A 22,158-nucleotide genomic window follows, 5' to 3' on the forward strand; every position below is an offset into this window, starting at 1 on the left:
TCTACTCTATCTATTATTTATACCTAGATCAATAAATATGAATTCAATAAAATCTTTTTTTCAATGAATTGACCTGTCTTTAATTTTAGACATTAAAAATTTAAAATTCATTCATATTATATTCACACATACAATATTTAAGAGTTCTATCTGCTATTTAATCATAACTAAACTTCGAATTCCGATGCACTTATTAGTTAATAGTTATTACAATATATATAAAATCACCACTAAACCGATACCCTGCATGAAATCTAACACTTCCACTTATTTGGGTTATAACTAGGCTCAAACAAAACAGAACCACACAAATGGGTCTCTAAAACCAAGTGGACCACAACTTCAAATTTTCTATTCAAGTTTGACCCGATGTAAAGAGCAAGTTCAGAACCCCCTTAACTATTTTGGTTATCAGTACTAGCGGTTTTTTTTATGAGATTTAAAGTTAATTATTTTAATAAATTTTAAAATTTTAAATTTGAATAATATAAAAATAATAATATAGAATAATCAATGATAATAAAAATATGTTTAAATTAAAATAATTATATATTATCTATTTATAAATCTATAACAATATGAAAATGATTTAATTATAATACATACATCATCTATCTACAAATCTACAAATAACATAATTTATAAAATAATTATTATAATAATATTTTATGGAATTCTATATAACTCAAAGTCATAAAAACAAATAGAAAAATACAATTATTTACAAAAAATGAGCCATATTTAAAAGTCATATTTTTTTTTGTTTAGAGACTTTTTTTTTAAGTGGTAAGTCAAAGTACGGATCTATATTTGAAGAATCTTTCTTGTGCCTACAAAAAGTGTAAAGAAGAAAAATAATTATGTCCTTTTTTTGTGATTATAGATCAAACTATAAGTGAAAACGTTAAAATAAATCTAAAGTAATTTCTGAATTTGTACCTAGAAAAAATCTTTAGCAATTCCTCATACATCTCCTTATCAATAAATTCTTGAGCCTTGAAGAGCTACAAAATTTAGAAATCAATAAAATATATCATATGCCAATACAAATTTCATTATATTTGAACGAAAAGTTAACAATAAAAAATATAAAACTTGCAAAATTGAAATTTCTTGTTTGAGGTTGGATTTCCTACACATGCACAACAAAAGAAGCCATTAAACCCTCTGTAGAGCATTCAAATCTATAAGTATCCGATATTACCTCTATTTTGTGCGGTTTCTTAATCTAATGATAGGTACCTGCAATGTTGTTCTTTACTAACATCAGTTGGTTGCGCTCCTATGAGTTTGTTGCTGGAAAAAGAAAAATGTTTAATTTATTATCATTAGTTTAAAATTATTTTTTGTAACTTTATTCAATATGGGAAACATAATCTCCGTTACAATCTCAGAATAACCTTTTAATATTTTAGGCATATACTTTTTTCCTTCATTTTTTATTAGTAAAAGAAGAACATAGAAGGGGATAGATAATAGGCATATCAATAACATTCTGATTACGATGATTGCGTTACCTTGTATATTGTTGGAGCAGTATTTCCTTTTTTATCATCTTCCAGAATTGGGTCTTGTCTGTTTTAACCGTTCCTCCCCAACCAATAGAATAAATTTAAAGGAAATGAACCTATTAGATAACATATGATTATGATTACTAACATAGAAATAGAAGTATGTATATTGAATGCAATTTTGACGGTAATTAATTTAAAAAATTACTTTATTGTCTATTGGTTTGATTGATGCAATTGCTTGCTCATCTTTCCATGCACTCCAGAGATTTTGGAATCCTTCTTCCTGTAATTGATATTTGTTAATATATTTCTAGTATACCTAGTATGTCTTAGTTAATGATAATTAGTACGTACCTGTTGCGTAAAACAAATCTTCAAGGTCGTTGTCTTTATCTCCTGGCATATATTGATGAGCTCCTTTGAAATCAAATTGTCTATTAAAAAAATATAAGTCGTTAGTCCTCAATAAATTGAAGTTTGTATACAAAGATATCTATATCAATGAAAAAGATTTAAAGATTAAAATTATATGTAGACTGAATTGTACCAAGAAGTAACTACACACACTTACTAAGAACATAAATTATATGTGGAGAAGGTAACAATATTTCTTTGAAAACTATATTTCTGGTAAATTCTCCATTTGTTCCATCTATTTTTCCTTTTTTGACTAAAATTTTTGTAGTTGATTGAGAAATACTTCGAGACAGAGCAACATATAATTGGCCATGGCTAAATACATGTTTAGGGAGATAGATCCCTACTTTAGGAATGGTCTGTCCTTGTGATTTGTTTATTGTTATTGTAAAACTCAACCTTACAGAAAATTGCTTCCGGATAAGTATAAAAGGCAGTCCTGAATTTTCTGTTGTTTTGTGTTTTATCCGAGGCAAGAAAGCTCTTCTTCCACAGTGATGACCGGTTAAAATTTCTACGTCCAACATGTTTTGAAAAGTTCCACGACATAGTAACCTTGTACCATTGCATAAGCCGGCCTTAGGGTCTATGTTTCTCAATAACATCAAAGGTGCACCTCTTTTTACCTTCAACACATGAGGTGGCAACCCGCCTGTAGAAACTGAGTTAAGGTATTCTTGTTGATATAAATTATTAACATCTCATTCTACCTCATCAAATGAGACTAAATTTCGTTCTTCTCCTGAAAACTGGTTGATAATTATATCATTAAACTGTTGCACATCATGATTTTTTGGCGTCAATATTGCCCTTTCTACCATGTAAGAAGCGTCCCACCTATGAGATTGTAAGTTTAGAAATATTTCTTCTATTAACTTGTGTAACGATGTTTCACCCTCCCACGGAATTGCCATATTTGCTTGTATCCGTACAAAGTCTTCATGTATGGTGGGCTCAATTCTATCACCAATGCGCATAAGATACTCAACAAAAACATGATCATTAGAAGATCGCATATTTTGTCACAAATGGAGAATTTTAGTGGAAGCCCATAAATGAGACTTAACTATAGAAGCTGAAATCATTTGTGACTTACTACCTTTCGGTACCACAGGCAGTACTTGGCGGAAATCTCTTCCCATCACCATCACTTTTCCTCCAAATGGCATATCGTTTGCTAATATATCTCTCAGAGTGTGGTCTAATGATTGCACCGATTCTTTATTTGCCATAGGTGCTTCATCCCAGATGATTGTCGTTGTTTGTCTAATCAGCTTTGCAAGATCTGATTGTTTGCTTATGTTGCAAATGGATGATGGTTCTGCATTAATTGGGATCTTAAACCTAGAATGAGCTGTTCGACCCCCAGGTAATAATGTTGCGGCTATTCCTGATGATGCAGTTACCAAGACAATATGACCCTTATTTCTCAATTCTGCAATTATAGCTCTATAAAGAAATATTTTGCCTGATCCTCCTGGCCCATCAACAAAGAACACTCCACTTTCTCTTCAATCAATTGTATTCATAATGCACTTGAAAGCTTTAGATTGGTCATTGTTCAATCTTGCTACGGAACACAGGTCTTCCCGAGGTACTTCGACAGACAGTTCTTCTTGGATAACTCTGGGTATTGAGTTGTCATTGTCATTTTCATGAGTTAGAGCTGGCAAATCGTATTGTGTAATCTGTTTTCCGTGCTGAAGGAGTATATCATTTATATCCCTGAGTAGCCGATTTGTGAACACTAAGGCTGTTGTGGTGCTGGCTGACGGATAATCATCCACCATATATGAAAAAAATCCATTCCATAAGCTTCTTACATCTGTAGGCTCACAAAATATTAAGATGGTTGCAAACAACCTTCGTAAAGCACATAGAAATCGTAAAACAGAAGCCTCAACCAAACACGCACGGATGCTACTGTCACTCTCTAACAATCCTCGGTGTTTAGCAGATTGCTTGAAGGACGAATATTGGACCCCATTCACTGTTAGCAAGTCATCCCAACTGATTGGTCCTCTGACATTAGATAACAGAATACGCAAATAGAATTTTTCTCCTTCTGAAGGTGATACAGTATAAATTTGACCGATGGATATTCTCTGTGTCTTGCACCGACGCCATTCCTTTTCCTTGTTGTGCCAAGTGTAATACTCTGGAATTTTCCTGTACAGAAGATGCCTAGATTGTTGGTCCTCCTCACGATTTAGGGCAAAGAACTCAGTGAGCATTGTTCTAGAGAAATAATCATCATTAAGTATTTCAGGAATGGTTTGGTGATCATAGAAGCTCACTTGATGTTGATTTGGCAAATGAATTTGTAACCTTTCCACTGATGGATACATTCGGTAAAGGTTAAATTTAAATATTCTCCAACATGCCTCTGGAGCAGCGATCCATCTTGCATCAGCAAACTGTTGGACCTCGTCAACATTAGAACCATTGTGAACTTCCATTGCAACTCGGTCTGGACCCTTGTAGCAATATTTATAGAGATACTTTATACTCTTTATGCTACTATATATCTCAACATTAATATGGCAATCATACTTTAGTAGTAGCCAAGAGTTGTACGGAACTACCCATCTATTGTCAACTATGACATTTTGGTTAATCGGTATTGGAGTGTTGAATCGTCGCCTATATTGCGGATATGAGTCGTCACCTCTTCGTGTTTCTGCTGCGAACTCTTTTGGGTAGTTTCGTTTGGCCATTTTTCATACAGGGCGAAGATTGATCAAGTGTTCCGCAATGACCATGAATCATATGTTTTAGCACTGCATCATGTAGGTGTGGTTCTACTTCTTTAGATGGTATCTCTGCACGTACTAAACTATCATAATGCTCCGGGTCAATTAACTTGTCATTGTTCTCTAAGATTAACAACATATGTACATGTGGCAACCCTCTTTTTTGAAACTCAGTGACATAAATATAGCTCTTCACCTTTCCCAAAACACCCTTAGTAATTACATCCTCTTTCAGCTGTTCAAATTTGGCTCGAAAAATTCTTGTTGTTAGATTTGGACGATCTTGTGGAGTTTGAACTGGGTTGAGTTCTGAAGTTATCTCAGTCCAAGATGGATTGCATGTCATTGTGAGAAAAATATCTGGCTTGCCCTCTTTAAGAACAATCGCCATTCCATCTTCATCTCGTTGGGTCATGTCGCGACGGCTACCAATGAACGACGATGGTAATATTGTTCTTTTTCTTCCAACATTTTCTGAAGACAAATATATAAAGAAATATTATTAGTTTTAATAATTATTTTGGGTAATTCTTAATGATTTACGAAGTAGCAATTAGATACAATATTAACCTGCATTGGTTTCTCTTGTGTGCAAAGCATCTTGTAAGCCTTGGTATAATTCAGCCTGTAATTTCTTCTGTCTAGTTCGAACCCATCTTAACTTTCCGGTTTCAATTTTCACATAGTTATCAATAACATATTGTTGTAGTAGTCGCCCTGCTTGCAATACGGTGGAATGATCATCGGGGCGGATCTACAAATTTTTAAGAATTTGCAAAAAAGATTAGATACATTGAACAATTTTTTGGCAGAATTTTATTGAAGTCTATACTGCGCAGGAAATGGGAATTTGTACCTGGAGCATATAGCTATTATATGTTTGGCATGATACTTTGCCGCCACTTTGACTTCGGGTATTGATATCCCATCCATGAGTTCCAAATGGAAAAAGAAGAGGATATTGTAGTGGATCGTAATAGCCAACGAATTCCTGAATCCTTCGTAGGCTACCAGCATGAGTTTGCACCTTAATATCTCGCCCACGAATCATTGTTTCAACGTCATCACCAACAATTATAGCTGCTACCTGCGACGCAGTTGGAAGACTATATTGTGGCTGATTAGCAGGTCGCTCTCTAATGACCAAACTACACTCATGTACATCTGACCGTTGTGCAAGCTGGCAAAACACATGGAGAAAAGGATTATACCGGTGTAGCAATTGTTATAACTTGAAAACTAATGTTTCATGTAGTTGTGTGTTCTCCAGCATCCTATTCTGCAACTCGTGGTCAGTATCATATATGTACAGTTGCAAAAACTGTGGCCGCGTGCCCTGATCTGGATGAAATCCCCCTATACTGTGATATATTGAGCCTTGAGCACGAAATGTATATATACCACGACCTGTTATAGCCAGTTGTTCGTCTATGTGCACACCACACGAAGTGAAGGAAAATACATGATTGTATCTACGAATATGTTTTCTAAAATGGTTTCCTTCTGCAGAGGGGTCCAAGAAGATTTCAAACAATTCTTGAGGAGCATTTACTCGGGGAAGAGAGACTTTTCCCCCATTACAGCACATCTCGAATGTCTCATGGTGAAATAGACGTGCGCTACAGTAATGACATGTCCTTGGGATTGGTAGCGGAGTTCGAATTATTGTTGCATCCTCTTGAAAATTTCGTGCACAATTATGGGATGCTCGAACATTTTGTCTAATTTCTGTACTCGTATTAAATTAACATATATTTGGTTACATTCATAATGAAAATAAAAAAATGATGAATTTTGTAACAACTAAAAAAATAGTTCTTTGTTGATTATAAATACAAAGAATTACTTCCATTTTAGTGGTCATCATAAAAAGAGATAAGTAGCTATCAAATATTTAAGTGATGTTTCAATAATTTTTTTTAACTTTGTTACATTGTATAATATTGTGATGTTATTTGACTTTATTTGTTTTAAATTTTGTTATTCAGATGTATTTAACAATTTTAATTATAAAATATTTTATTTTATTCTTTATAAAGATGTTTTGTATTTATTAAGTAAATATTTTTATTCTTTTAATTATAAAGAAATATTATTTATTCTGTAGCAAAATAGTTTTATTCTTTTTTAAATAAAATTATTTTGTTTAAAACCTTTTATTCGAAACTGTTATAACAAAGTTAAAATCACATACGATCTATAACAACATTATATTATTCTAAATATTTATTATTTTCTTGTTCTATTATATGTTTTTATTTATATGGTAACATTATGTTTATCATGGATTATTTTTTTTAGATTAAATAGTCAATACAATATAGTTTGAGTCTGAAATAAATAATTTTTTTAAAAAAAAATGCTTTCTTTATATATCATAAATTTTTTTTTTGTATAAAGTTTTCTGTTCATCAACTGTCTTACGGTATTTTTTAGTTAATTATCTTATATAGGGTATGAAAATTTTTGTCTTTGGCCAAATTTTTTTGCTTGTATGTTTTGTTTCATATTTTTTAAATGTTTAGATATTACTGGTCGAAATAATACAATACATGACGATAATATTGGTTCATATTTTATTTGTTCTATTACTTCTAATAATCTTTATTTTGTATGCTTTTGCCTAGAGTTATCATTTTAATTTTTACTATTTATTTTATTTCTTAAAATATATTTTATTTAATTATTTTATGTTGTCATATTTGTGTGAATTATAATAAAATAATTCAACAAAATGTAAAATTTTTTAAATTAATTTTTTTTTGTTTTCGCTAAAATTTTCATATTTTTCATTTTAATTGGCAAATAAATATTTTAAGTATTATATTGGTTTTTATAAAAAATTTTGTGTATAGATTTTAATTTTTTTTGTTAGGCACAGGCACTCTTTTTTATAATTGGTTCTTGTAATGATCTTAAATAAATAAATTTTTTAATATTTTATTTTGTCATGTTTATGTGAATTATAACAGAATGATTCAATAAAATATAAAATTTTTTAAATTACCTATTTTTTTTGCTTTCACTAAAGTTTACATATTTTTCATTTTAATTGGCAAATAAATATTTTAAGTATTTTTATTGGTTTTTATAAATTTTTTTGTGTATAGATTTTTTTTTGTTAGGCACTGGCACTCTTTTTTTATAATTGGTTCTTGTAATGATCTTAAATAAATAATTTTTTTAACACCAATTATGCTCACACTTAATGTTTACTATGAATACATTAATATGCTAACATATAAGGATAAAGTAATATTTTTTTATAACTTTATTTACCTATTAAAATTATATCACAATACTAAATATATAAAGAAAAAAAAAGTACAATACTAACCAGTTACATTTTCTTCACGTCTACTGTTTTGATTAGATCTATTTCCATGAATTTCTGATAGTACGTAAAAAGAACACATCAACAAATTATAAAATTGTTCATTAAATTAAGTCGGTACAGTATCAGTGGTAATTGAGAGGTTACTTTTAAAGAAACAAATCATACAAAATTAAATTGATTGGAAGTAATAGAATACGTAGAATACCCATTAATATCATAATTATCCAAACTTTGAATAACTAAAAAGAATAGATAGTGACCGATAAAATATAGCAGTTTGAGTTCCTGAAAAAAGTTACCATTTGAAAAATAATTCAAGTGTAACCGTATAATAGATTTATTAAGTGAAGAAATTTTCATTTATTTTTTACAATGTTATATATATTTATTAAAAATATTTTAATTTTTTTTGTGTATTAAATAAAACGTTTAAAAGAATTGTAGAATATTAAAAAAGATATGAAATGTAAAATTCTATTAGATATTAATTAGACTACTATTATTATGAGCATCTGAATAATAGCAATTATATTATTGGAACGACAATAATGTATTTTAAATGATTATATTTTACGGTGTATAATTTTTCTTTAGAGATAAATAATTCATGAATATAAAAATTATATTAAACTGGTAGCATAATAATTATATTAAAAATAGTAAATTTATCAATTTAAATTTATGTAGTGAAGAAATTAATACTTCTGATATATCTATTTTTGATAAGAAAAAGTATAAAAAAATATCGAAATACTAATTATTTTTGTTATACAGTGAAAAAATTTAAGTTATAATTATATTATTAAACACATATATCTAATATAATTTTTTTTTATAATGATGCAGCGCCGGAACATTTTATTTATTCTTATAATAATATTATATAGGTCAATAATGGAAGGTTTATTGAATCAAAATTTATGAAAAAATAAATAATATACAGGAGTTCTATCCATATTTATTACCAATTAGTCTATTACTTGAATTAATTTTGCTTTTATTATGAGTATCTAAATATTTAAAAAATTTGAATTATTAACATGAAAATAATGTATGTTGACAATTTAATAAATATATTAAGTAGATAAATTATAAATAAATAGTACTAAGAGTATATTAACATAGAGATATTGTAGAAATAATTTAAATTAAATGGCAAATTAAATTGTAGAAAAAAAGTTAAAAAAATATACCAGAATTATCTACTAAAATTTAATAACAAATATATTATTAAACATTGAATATATATATTTTTCTTATAATAATACAGTTATAAAAATTGTTTGGCAGTATAATATTATATTAAAAAAATTATTAAACTATTTAATAATTGAGATTATAATTATGTAAAGTACATTAACACAATATAATAATATCTATAATAATATTATTTAGGCCAATAATAAAAGATTTATGGAATCAAAATTTAAGAAAAAATAAATTATTATTAATTAAATAAATATAAATATATAGGATTCCTTCCCATATTTGAACTGTTTGGGAACGACAATAATGTATTTTAAATGATTATATTTTACAGTGTATAACTTTTCTTTAGAGATAAGTAATTCGTGAATATAAAAATTATATTAAACTGGTAGCATAATAATAATTATATTGAAATAGTAAATTTATCAATTTAAATTTATCTAGTGAAAAAATTGCCACTTCTGATATATCTATTTTTTAGAAGGAAAAGTATAGAAAAAATATCGAAATTATCAACTAAATTTTTTTGTTATACAGTGAAAAAATTTAAGCTACAATTATATTATTAAACATATATCTAATATAATTTTTTTTATAATGATACGGCGCGAGAACATTTTATTTATTCTTATAATAATATTATTTATTATTTAGGACAATAATGGAAGATCTATTGAATCAAAATTTATGAAAAAATAAATTACTATTAATTAAATAAATATACAGGAGTCCTACCCATATTTATTACCATTCCATCTATTACTTGAATCTGTTTCGCTTTTATTATGAGTACCTAAATATTTAAAAAATTTATTCTTAACATAAAAATAATGTAGACTGAGAATTTAAGAGTACATTCGGTAGAGTACAATAACATAGAGATATTGTAGAAATAATTCAAATTAAATGGCGAACTAAATTGTAGAAAAATGATTAAAAAAAATACCAGAATTATCTATTAAGTTTTTTTTGTTACAGAGTCAAAATATTTAATAACAAATATATTATTAAACAGTGAATATATATATTTTTCTTATAATAATACAGTTAACTAAATTTTATATTTGTATGATATTATATTAAAAAATTATTAGATAAGTATTTAATAATTGAGATTATAACGATGTAACGTACATTTAAGATAATATAATATTATTATTTAGGTCAATAATAAAAGATTTATTGAATCAAAATTTAAGGAAAAATAAATTATTATTAATTAAATAAATATAAATATAGGATTCCTACCCATATTTGGATCGTTTGGTATATTACTTGAACCAGCTCCGGTGTTATTATGAGTATCTATATGTAAAAAATTCATTATTAAGATGAAAATAATGTAATTTGATAATTTAAGGGTACACTCAAAAAATAAATTATACATAATTGGTATATATCATAAAAAATAATTCATATTAAATGATAAACTAACAATATAAATTTATTAATGAGAAGTATAACTTAGAGTACCTGATATAGAGTATTGTTGAGAGTATTGTTGAGGAGGTATATTTGTGATATCTTGTAATGGTGTTGCCATGTTAGTTGGTCCATTTGATGTATCGATTTATTTTCCTCGTCTAATACTCTCTCGGTAACTGGCACGCCTTCTGGCAAGGTGTTGCTGCCTCTGTTCTTCACTCATATTTTGTCTTCGTTGTCTGGCATAGTCTTGCCAAGTTCGTTGACCACTTCTACGTGAATCTTCTATTGGTATGTTGTCAACTATAATTAATCAAAGAAACATATATAAAAACAGTTCTACACTTTTATTTAATGACGAAAAATAAATTACAGTAAATTTAACATTATATTTAGGCAAAGTGAGAAGAAGGCAGGAGAAGATAAAGGAAAAACGAAGGAAATTTTTTCTATTATGGAGAGATATGGAGTAACCAGTGTGAAGTGAGAGAGATTAGGAAGAAAAATTGGGAATAATACAATTGACGCAGTAACTGATGTGAGAGAAATTAACTGATGCAGTAGTGGGAGTTAAGTAGTAAAATTCTGTAACTGATGCAGTAGTGAGAATTAACGTGGAGAAGTTATATTGAAATAAACGTGGATGGAAATGAAGTAGTAGAATGCTGTAAAATGGAAGTAAGTTATTAAAAAGGATAAAAATGGAAAGTAAAATTGGACACCAAAAATAGGTTTTCCCATTATATATTGTTATAGATAAATGAAGAAAAAGTTTAGGGGCTAACAACTTTGTTAAATTCTGGCCACATATAACCAGCAAAGAAAAATGAGTCATTGGATAAAATCTTATACCAATCTCACACCATTAAAATCATTATTGATGATTATTTGATGACTACAAATCATAAAAATTGCTGCCCCTTACATTCCTCATAAATGAAAATAAGTGTTCATTCTGCAATAAATTCTCATCCAGTTAGAGGTTTAACAATTCTATTACTAACCAGAAAATTTGTCCTACTGATAACTAAATCATCATGCAACCCAGTGGCAGAGCTTCAAAAATTTTTTTGAAGAAGTCAAAAATTTAACATAAAAATTACATAATATTATTTTTATTAAAAATTTATAAATATAATTTTTTTGGTGTCTAATATAATTATTTTTTAATTTTGTTACTAATACGATAATAAATAAATAATTTAAACTTAAGCTGATTTTGGGATTCACCAAGGATCAAACTCTTGACTTTTCAGATCTAGAGTTTTGAAACTATGTCATGAAACCACTCATCCCAAAAGTTTAAGCTGATGAAAAATGTAACACTAATGATTATATCTCTAATACTACCCTAAACCTCCATTGTACACATTGTTCAACTATTCTATTGGTTCCTATACTTCCTCTTCTTAAAAATGTATTAATTTTTTTATTTTCTATTATTATGATTGTACAAAAATTTTGAATATATATCTTGTGAAATATATATAAAAAAAATTAGAAAAATAAATATTAAAATTTACAATATTTATTGATTTTTTTTAGCAAAAAATTCAATTAAGGAACCAACAAATATAAAATAGTACTAAATTAAATGAATAAAAGGTTACCTAATTTCACAAAGATGATTTAAACAAATATAATTGTTTAAACTCAAAACTTAGTTTAAAAGATTGAAACTTCTTAAGTTGTAACTTGCAAATTCTTTTATCAATTTATAAAAATATAATGATATCAATATTTATTGTATATTCTAATATTTTTGTATAATATAAAAAATAAATTAAATAAATAATAAAATATAAGATAACATTAAATTAAATAAAAGATATCTAATTTTTTTTATAACTAATTCTACCGTTAAAAATATGCTTTGTGTGTTTTTTCTATTTGAACGGGAGCTTTTCTTATTAAGTGAAAGTTTAGGTGAGAATTGAACACAAATACCTTATATAAAAGTGAAAGAATTAAGCTAACTAACTGAACTAAGTTATATTTTTTCTTTTGTTAAAAGTATTTCTAATTTTTTTATAAAAAATTTGGGGACATAGCTGGCTAAAATTTTTGCATATGGATAATTTTAGTGTAAAACATGAGAATATTTTATTATTTTAATATTTTACACTACTATAATGATAGTATAAAACATCATTGACATTTTGTAAAAAAAAAAAGTTAATTATAAAAAGACAAAACCTCATAACTACAAAAAATTTGTGAGAGAATCTTACATTTATATGGTGACAAACTACAAAAAAATGAAATGTACATGACTCCTAACTATTTATACTAACACCTAATCTACCTGAGATAGATATTTAGTTAACATGCTAAGCTAAATAACTAACAGTAAAACTAACTAACTCTGGTGTAATTAAGTTACTGTGCTACCACTTTCATTTTATCCCATGTACTCACACCATGCAATCTATGCAGCTTGTGTTAGTATATAGTACTTTTTCACCCCCTCAAGTTTAGGAGTATAAAAGTCATACAATCTGAGCTTGGAAATGCATGTCTAAAATGGTCCAGGGGGTAATGGCTTAGTAAACACATCTATAACTTGTTCATTGGAGTGAATTGGCAGCAGCTTGACCAACCCATTTTGAGCCTTCTCGTGCACAACGTAATAATCCACTTCGATATATTTAGTACGTTCATGGAATATAGGATTGGCGACTATGTGGAGAGCAGATTTACTATCGCAGTATAATGGTATGGACTTTGAGAATGGCATTTTGAACTCAATCATCATGAAGGCTAGCCATTGTGCCTCACGAACGGCAGCCGCTAGCGCTCTGTATTCTACCTCAGAGGAAGAGTTTCTTACTTTTCCAAGATACAAGGGATGTCTTGACAATGACCGAATTGCATGGGTTTGGATTTTCACACTAAAAATAGGATTGACGTAAATATAGTCCAAACTCAATCATTGATCATCAGTCAAATTATAATCCTAAAGATGTCACAATCAACACAAAATAATCGGGAGTTTTAAATCCCGGGTCGTTCTCCCTAGGAACTAGTGCCGACAAGTGCACACAATTTTGGTTGTGAGGAAGCCAAGGGTGTTTTCAATGATAAGGAAGCAAGCAAACAAATAAAGAGATAAAAGAACAAGACAAAATTGCAATTGATAAACTAATGAAAGAACAAAAGAATTATGTATGTAATATAAACAAGTAAACTATAAAGTGATGGAAAATTGGTTCAAAACATAAATGAAACATTGACTTGGGATGAGTTATGGAATCCCTTCCTTGCCATAACCACAACTATGATAATTATCATGAGTTAATCTCGCCTAGTTAACTCCAAACATCGAGGAGTAAGTTAAACAAGTATAATTGACCTTAATCCATAAGTCCTAACCAACTTACCAAACTAGTTGATAAAAGGCTAGTTTTAATGGAATAAGAATCAACTAACTTCTCAAGAACTATCACTAAATGTTGGACATTATGCCTCTAGTAATTCATAGACTCATTTTTCCCAAGCCAAGGGGTGGAAATCTACCCCATAACTAAGCTTGACATTTCATCAAACACATAGAGGGCATAAACATAAAACATGGCAAAATTGGAAAAATGGTAAAAGCTATGAACCATAAATGATCAAAATCAATAAAAGCAACTCGAACAAATATATAAAAGCCATCAAACATCAAATTAAACAACTAGAAATCCAAAATTGCAAAACTATATAAATTGGCAAGAGAAATGAAAATAGATGAAAGTGTAGAACAAGTAATGTAATTAGAGAGAAATTAAGGAAATACTTACAATGAAATTGCTATAATCCAAAATCAAACTTGAAGTATAAAATGCTACAAACCCTAATTAAACCTAAGAGAGAATTTTCTATACTACACTACTCCTACTCCTATGTGTTTTTTCCTAATCTAAAGTGAGCTCCCCTTGCTATGTGTTGTTGCTCCCTTAATATAGCCTCTTGAACCAGCCTTTAACACTTCAGAAATAGGCCTAGAGACCCCCAAAACCGTGTAGCACGTGACTTTTTAATGGAGGCATGCACTGGGATCTGTGCGGACGCACAGACGTGTGCGTCCGCACACTCTGCGGAAATTCTCGACCTGTGCGTTCGCACAGAAGGTTGTGTGCACGCACACCAGGCGATGCTTGATTGGATGCGCAACGCGGCCCACGCGCACACGTGGCTCTAATTCGATGGCTGTGGGTATGCACGCATGTCTATACGCACGCACACTAGGCTGAGCTCTTCTCCTTTGTTTTCTTCATGTTTTCTCCCTTTTTGCATGCTTTCTTCCACTTTGACCAACTCATTCTTGCCTCTAGGACCTGAAATCACTCATCAAACATATCACGGCATCGAATGAAATAAAAGTGGGATTAAATTGCTCAATTTAAGCACAAAAACGCATGTTTTCATATTTAGGTTCAATCTAATGATCAAACACAAAAGTATGCTATCTTAGTGAATAAGTGTGAGTTTATATGATGAAATCCATCCAATTCAAGCTAAAATATATCGTCAAATATGGATTCATCAATTCTCCCACACTTAAACAATAGCATGTCCTCATGCTAAACCAAACAAAGAGAATGGTCAAAGGGAAACAACTTATTGAATGCAACTATCTATATGCATGCAAGTATGTATATACTATATATTCCTATATATACTATAGTGTCCTATTGATTTGGTGAAAGCAACAATCAAATTCCAAGCAGGTGTATAGACATATAGGGCTAAGCAAAGAAATAACTCAATGCAATAAAAAATCTAAAGAATTGATTTATTCATCAAAAATGAAGCAACTTGCAAGAATACATGATAAGAGGTATGGAAACATAGAGTTGAGTGATCGAACCCTCACTAGGTGTGTATACGCTCTCAACGCTCGATGTTTAGGGTCAATTCACTCAAGTCTCCTTTAATCATGCTTTCAAGGATTTACTTTTCATCTAACAATCAACAAACATGTGATGTGTGAGTACAAGTATCATGAGGTCTTTAGAGGGTTGTAATGGGGTTAGGGTTAAGGTAGGATAAATATATGGCTAAGTGGACTAAATGATTGAATCTTTGATTAGCTCAAGTACCCAACTCAACATATATCAATCAACCCACAACAAAGCATCCTTGCCACCCATTACTTCTTTTCACACACACATTCATGCCTTAGTTCTATTCAAAACACATATGCATTTCTTATTCATTTTTTTTTCTTTCTTTGGGATAACTTTTGTCCCATCTTATTACTATATTTTTTTCTTTCATTTCATTTTTTTTCTTTTTCTTTTTCTCTTTTTTTTTTCTTTTTACTATGACAAATGCATATGGTTAAAGCAAATTGATACATGAATGTGCACCCATTTTTTTCCAAATTTTCAATGAATACCCACAACAACATTTTTCTCTACCAATGCTTTCCCAAAAATTTTTTCCATACTTAAATGACACACATTCCTCAACCTAAGCTAATCAAAGATGCAATTCATGGTAACTCATGGTTTTCCGCTTAGGATTGTGATGTGCTAACAATTAGAACAAAGGGGATTAAAAAGCTTAAGATTGGCTAACAATGGTAGATGTAAGGGTAGGTCCATATGGGTGAGTGAGCTTAATTCAAAAATGGCCTCAATCATGCTAAATGCATTCAAAACATCAAACATCGGAAATAAAGAGTCAAGCAAAACCAAGATTACAATCATAGAAGGAGTATAACACACAATGAACAAAGTTTGTGGTTATAATGTGTAACCACTCATTAAAGCTCAAAGACTCACTAGGTATTTTGTTCTTTCTCTCTTCTATGTTTCACATAAATTCATTCAAACAAGTTTAAAAATAATTTTCCAAATCAATTCAATAGAATGCCCTAAAAACAAAATTCTTGGAAAATTCTTGTTGTTTTTCACCAAAATTATTTCCTATATGTATGTATGATGTGATGGATGCAATTTCAAAAACTTCCCTATTTTTATTCCTAATTTTCAACATCTAAAAATTAACATGAATAATTAGGACAAAATTGAACTAGGTGCTATACTATTCACATCATCCAATCACAACTTCTATCTATAAAATATAAATCATGCAAATGCAGTATATATATATTAACTAGAGTAAAGATGCAATAGTAAAAAATACTAACAAATATCTACAAGAAACATAATAAAAGAAAACAAAAGATAAAGTGCAAAGTGTTCGGTAAAGAAAATTTTTACGCCCCAAAATGACGAATCATCCCCCACATTTAAGCATTGCACGGTCCTCCGTGCACGAACATCATCCGGGAAAAATGTCTCTCGAGAGCTCCACCTTCGGTTGGCGGATGCGGGGGTTATGGGTTGCTGTATACACAAGTAAACAACAATTGAGAAAAAAGATCATATGAGTGTGGTATGATAAAAGAGAATGTGTGTATTCTAAGTGTGCGCACACTTTAGAACAGACACATTAGCCAGGTGAAGCGGTATCCACACAATCCAAAGAAAAAGTATAAGTTTCTCAATTAAGTTACCTAGGTTGCAAGTGGAGAATGAGCAAAATTTAAGGCACAAGCAACCTTAGGTAACTATGAAAGTGAATTGAGTGATTAAAAAATTGGCTATTGTAATTGGGCAAGTTAAAGCGCAAGATTAATATAAAATAGTACAATAAACAACAACCAATTCAATAATAAACGAAAACTCCTTACTCATCACGAAGCATAATGAAAATGTCACATGGAAGGGTACTTGTTACAAAAACTGATAAGTTTGATAAGAATCAAGTTAGGTCACTCAAACAAATGCAAAGCATTAACAAGGAACAAGTACTGGACATGTGATGAATTTTAATATGAAAATCATGATGAACAACTAATTTTAACTCAAATCACTTAATCCAATGCACTTATATAATTTGCCCTAGTGGTACAATCAAAACATGAGTATTCAAATCTACTAGGTACTTGCATATTAAAGCAAAGTATAAGTGCATTGTATCAAGAGGCAACCCTATCGCTAATAAACAAACACTTGCAACTTATTTAAATAGAAACAACTAAAGTAAAACTAATATAATTACTAAAATAAAAATAAAATACAATGAAGATTAAGTAAAATAAGAGCAAAAACATGGAAAAAGCAAGAAAAGAGAGGGATGGATGGGGCGGAAGTGCGTTAGAGCTTAAATGGAAAAGAAATAAAAATTTTGCCCAAAATAGCATTTGTGCATACGCACACTAAGTGAAAAGGGGAGGGGTGCGTCCGCACAAGTCGTGTGAACGCTCTGGACAGAAGGCAAAAATAGACGTGTGCGCACGCACAAGCCTGTGCGCGCGCACAGAATGCCTTTTTTTTCAAAAGATGGATCATGTGTGCGTGCGCACACAGGTCCGTACACACGCACAAGAGCGAAAAGGGGGTATGGGGTGCAAGCGCACAGGCTGTGCTAACGCTCCCACCAGAGGGGCTACCAGCTTGCGTGCGGACGCACACGTCTGTGCAGCCGCACGGGGTGTGCGAGACAGGGGTTGCGTATGTACGCACCCACAAGGCACAAAAGATAGGAGAATGCACGTGCATAAGGCATGCGAGCGCTGCCAGCAGAGGCTTTGCAAGGGGGTGTGCGTACGCACTGTGCGTATGCACAGGATGCGAAATATAGAGGTTTGTGCGCACGCACAAGTGTGTACGCACGTACAGATGCCCTGTTTTTCGAAAATTTTTCTTCAATTTATGGGGCACTCTACTTTAGCTCAACACATATTTCAACCCCAAACATTCAAAAATCCACACATTCATGATCCATATACAAATCAACCTACTAAACTCAAAATTAAACTAATCATAAGCTATCCAAGATAGGCAGACATACAAGAAACTAGGACTATAAGCAAAGGGAAAGGGTAAGAAAGATGTTACCATGGTGGGGTGTCTCCCACCTAGCACTTAGGTTTATAGTCCTTAAGTTGGACTTGTTGTGGAGACTCTTGTTAGGGTGGTTTGTGTTTCCACTCCTCCTTGAACCTCCATCCAAGCTTGCACTTTATAGGTCCTCCGGGATCCCATATTCTAGGCATCTGGTCACCTTCTTGTTGATCTTTATGCTTCAAGCCGGATGGATAAGCTCTCATTCTACCCTTGAAGTACCCCAACGTTCTCCAGAAATCACCCACTTGAGCCCTACACAATGCTTGAACTCCAAGTCTTGAATTGGTCTTCTTGAAGAACCTTGGATTCAATTGGCACCCAACATCATTTCCTTCACCATGTACCAACCCAAGAAGGACCTTGAGTTGGTAATCTGTTTCCAAGATAGCATATTGATGGGGCCAATGAAGTTTATAGGTGAAATTGCCACCCACTCAATATGTTCTTGGTTGTCAACTCCTTCCTCACCAACCTCTTCCTCCTCTTCCCCATCACTCACATCATAACAAGGAGGTTGTGAGGAGTCTACCTCCATGTCTTTCTCAAGCTCAATGGGAGGAAGTTCATTAGGATCCTTAAGGGGATTGATCAAGGAGGACAAAAAATCATGAATGATGGAATCCTCATCTTGATCAATCTCCCTCAATTCTCACTTTCTCTCCTCCGATTCATATACTTCCCTTTCTCCTTCTTGTTTCAATTCATGCTTTAGCTCTTCTTCTTTCCCTTGTGGCTCCATGCTCTCCTCTTCTCTACGCCCTTCAATTGTTCCCTCACACTCTCTGAGAGGAGTTTCTTGATTGGATGAGCGTAGAAGAGTTAAACGGTTAACCACCTCGGCTATGGTAGCCATGAATTGTCCTTGAGTTCTTCGAAATCCTTCTTGCTCTTGGAGAAAGGCTTGAAAATCTTGATGGTCTTGGGCCAAGGGTGGGAATACTTCATATTGTGGTGAAAAAGAAGGTTCATAATTTGGGAGAAGGGTGGTATATGTGGGAGGTGACTTATGTTGGTAGGTGTTTTGAGGTGGTATATAAGAATGTGGTTGTTGGTATTAGTGTGGTGATTGAGGATTATGTTAGGGGTATGGGTCATAGGCATATAGTGGTGGAGGTGTATAATTATAGTGAAATCCACCATATCCTTGGGTTTGGTATGTGCATTGGGAAGGGTATAGTTCATTGTAGTATGGAGGAGGTTGCTCCTTCCAAAATAGATGCTCCAATCCCATGATGCAATCCAAAATTGAAGTTATCAAACCCTACAAAATAATCACAACCAAACTCTAAACCAAAAGGGTGATAACTCATAGAGAAAATTGAAAATAAAAACTAAAGACATCAATTAACAAAAGAAACAAAATCCTAATTAATAGCAAAAACAAGCAAACAACCTAAAAAGTATTTATTCACACTATTCAAATATTTACAACAACCAAAATATAGCACTCATGACGCTAGCTCCCCGGCAACGGCGCCAAAATTTGACAATGACCGAATTTCATGGGTTTGAATTTTCACACTAAAAATATGATTGACGTTGCAAGTATAGTCAAAATCCAACTATTGATCATCAGTCAAATTATAATCCTAAAGATGTCACAATCAACACAAAATAACCGGGAGTTTTAAATCCCAGGTCGTTCTCTCTAGGAACTAGTGCCGACAAGTGCACACAATTTTGGTTGTGAGGAAGCCAAGGATGTTTTCAATGATAAGGAAGCAAGCAAACAAATAAAGAGATAAAAGAACAAGACAAAATTGCAATTAATAAACTAATGAAAGAACAAAAGAACTATATATGTATGTAATATAAACAAGTAAACTATAAAGTGATGGAAAATTGGTTCAAAACATAAATGAAACCTTGACTTGGGATGAGTTATGGAATCTCTTCCTTGCCATAACCACAACTATGATAATTATCATGAGTTAATCTCGCCTAGTTAACCCCAAACATCGAGGGGTAAGTCAAGCAAGCATAAGTGACCTTAATCCATAAGTCCTAACCAACTTACCAAACTAGTTGATAAAAGGCTAGCTTTAATGGAAACAAGAATCAACTAACTTCTCAAGAACTATCACTAAACGTTGGATATTATGGCTCTAGTAATCCATAGACTCATTTTTTCCTAGTCAAGGGGTGGAAATCTACCCCATAACTAAGCTTGGCATTTCATCAAACACATAGAGGGCATAAACATAAAACATGGAAAAATTGGAAAAATGGTAAAAGCTATGAATCATAAATGATCAAAATCAATAAAAGCAACTCAAAAAAATATATAAAAGCCATTAAACATCAAATTAAACAACTAGAAATCCAAAATTGCAAAACTATATAAATTGGCAAGAGAAATGAAAATAGATAAAAGTGTAGAACAAGTGATGTAATTAAGAGAGAAATTAAGGAAATACTTACAATGCAATTGCTATAATCCAAAATCAAACTTGAAGTATAAAATGCTACAAACCCTAATTAAACCCAAGAGAGAATTTTCTATACTACACTACTCCTACTCCTACTATGTGTTTTTTCCTAATCTAAAGTGAGCTCCCCTTGCTATGTGTTGTTGCTCCCTTAATATAGCCTCTTGAACCAGCCTTTAGCACTTCAGAAATGGGCCTAGAGACCCCTAAAACTGCGCAGCACATGACTTTTTAATGGAGGCATGCCCTGGGACCTGTGCGGACGCACAGACGTGTGTGTCCGCACACTCTGTGGAAATTCTCGACCTGTGCGTTCACACAGAAGGTTGTGCGCACGCACACCAGGCGATGCTTGATTGGACGCGCGACGTGGCCCATGCACACGCGTGGCTCTAATTCGATGGCTGTGCGTACGCACGCATGTCTGTGCGCACGCACACTAGGCTGAGCTATTCTTCTTTGTTTTCTTCATGTTTTCTCCCTTTTTGCATGCTTTCTTCCACTTCGACCAACCCATTCTTGCCTCTAGGACCTGAAATCACTCATCAAACATATCACGGCATCGAATGGAATAAAAGTGGGATTAAATTGCTCAATTTAAGCACAAAAACGCATGTTTTCATATTTAGGTTCAATCTACGGATCAAACACAAAGTATGCTATCTTAGTGAATAAGTGTGAGTTTATATGATGAAATCCATCCAATTCAAGCTAAAATATATCGTCAAATATGGACTCATCAGTTTCCTAAGAAGAAGCATGTTGTTGTAACTAATCTGCATGTATCTGGCCACCCAGCCCAGTCCGAAGTTGGAGTACGCAGTGATACACAAGTCGGATGATGCTGGAAAGAATAGACCTCGAGTAGGGCGAGCTTTAGATATTTCAACACGCACAGCATAGCTTGATGATGAGCAATGGTGGGACAATCAAGACACTGGCTCAGCTTTCTAACAGCAAAGCTAATATCAGGCCTTGTGTTGGTCAAATAAAGCAATCTTCCAACCAATCTTCGATAGAAGGACACATCTTGAAATAGTGCTGCATAATCTTTTGACAACTTGGTGGAGTAATTCATGGGCATTGTGACAAGTTTGGCATTGAGCATGTCATATTCGGAGACCAATTCAAGGACATAATTGCACTGGTACAATGCAATACCTTTGCTGC

The 22,158-nt window shown here is 31.7% G+C and overlaps 1 protein-coding gene across 1 annotated transcript; it reads right to left on the minus strand.

Annotated features, from left to right (window-relative positions):
* Positions 1 to 2,953: 2,953 nt before the first annotated feature.
* Positions 2,954 to 6,272, minus strand: LOC148569901 (uncharacterized). The gene is made up of 6 exons (XM_088506712.1): positions 5,925 to 6,272; positions 5,541 to 5,864; positions 5,255 to 5,438; positions 4,658 to 5,158; positions 3,540 to 4,530; positions 2,954 to 3,440 (listed from the first exon to the last, which is right to left on the minus strand). The coding sequence occupies exons 1-6, from the start codon at positions 6,270 to 6,272 to the stop codon at positions 2,954 to 2,956; spliced, it is 2,835 nt and encodes a 944-aa protein (XP_088362838.1).
* Positions 6,273 to 22,158: the final 15,886 nt, after the last annotated feature.

The sequence above is a fragment of the Arachis ipaensis genome, chromosome B3 (assembly GCF_059453495.1).
Source record: "Arachis ipaensis isolate K30076 ecotype BB chromosome B3, ASM5945349v1, whole genome shotgun sequence".
Classification (NCBI taxonomy): domain Eukaryota; kingdom Viridiplantae; phylum Streptophyta; class Magnoliopsida; order Fabales; family Fabaceae; genus Arachis; species Arachis ipaensis.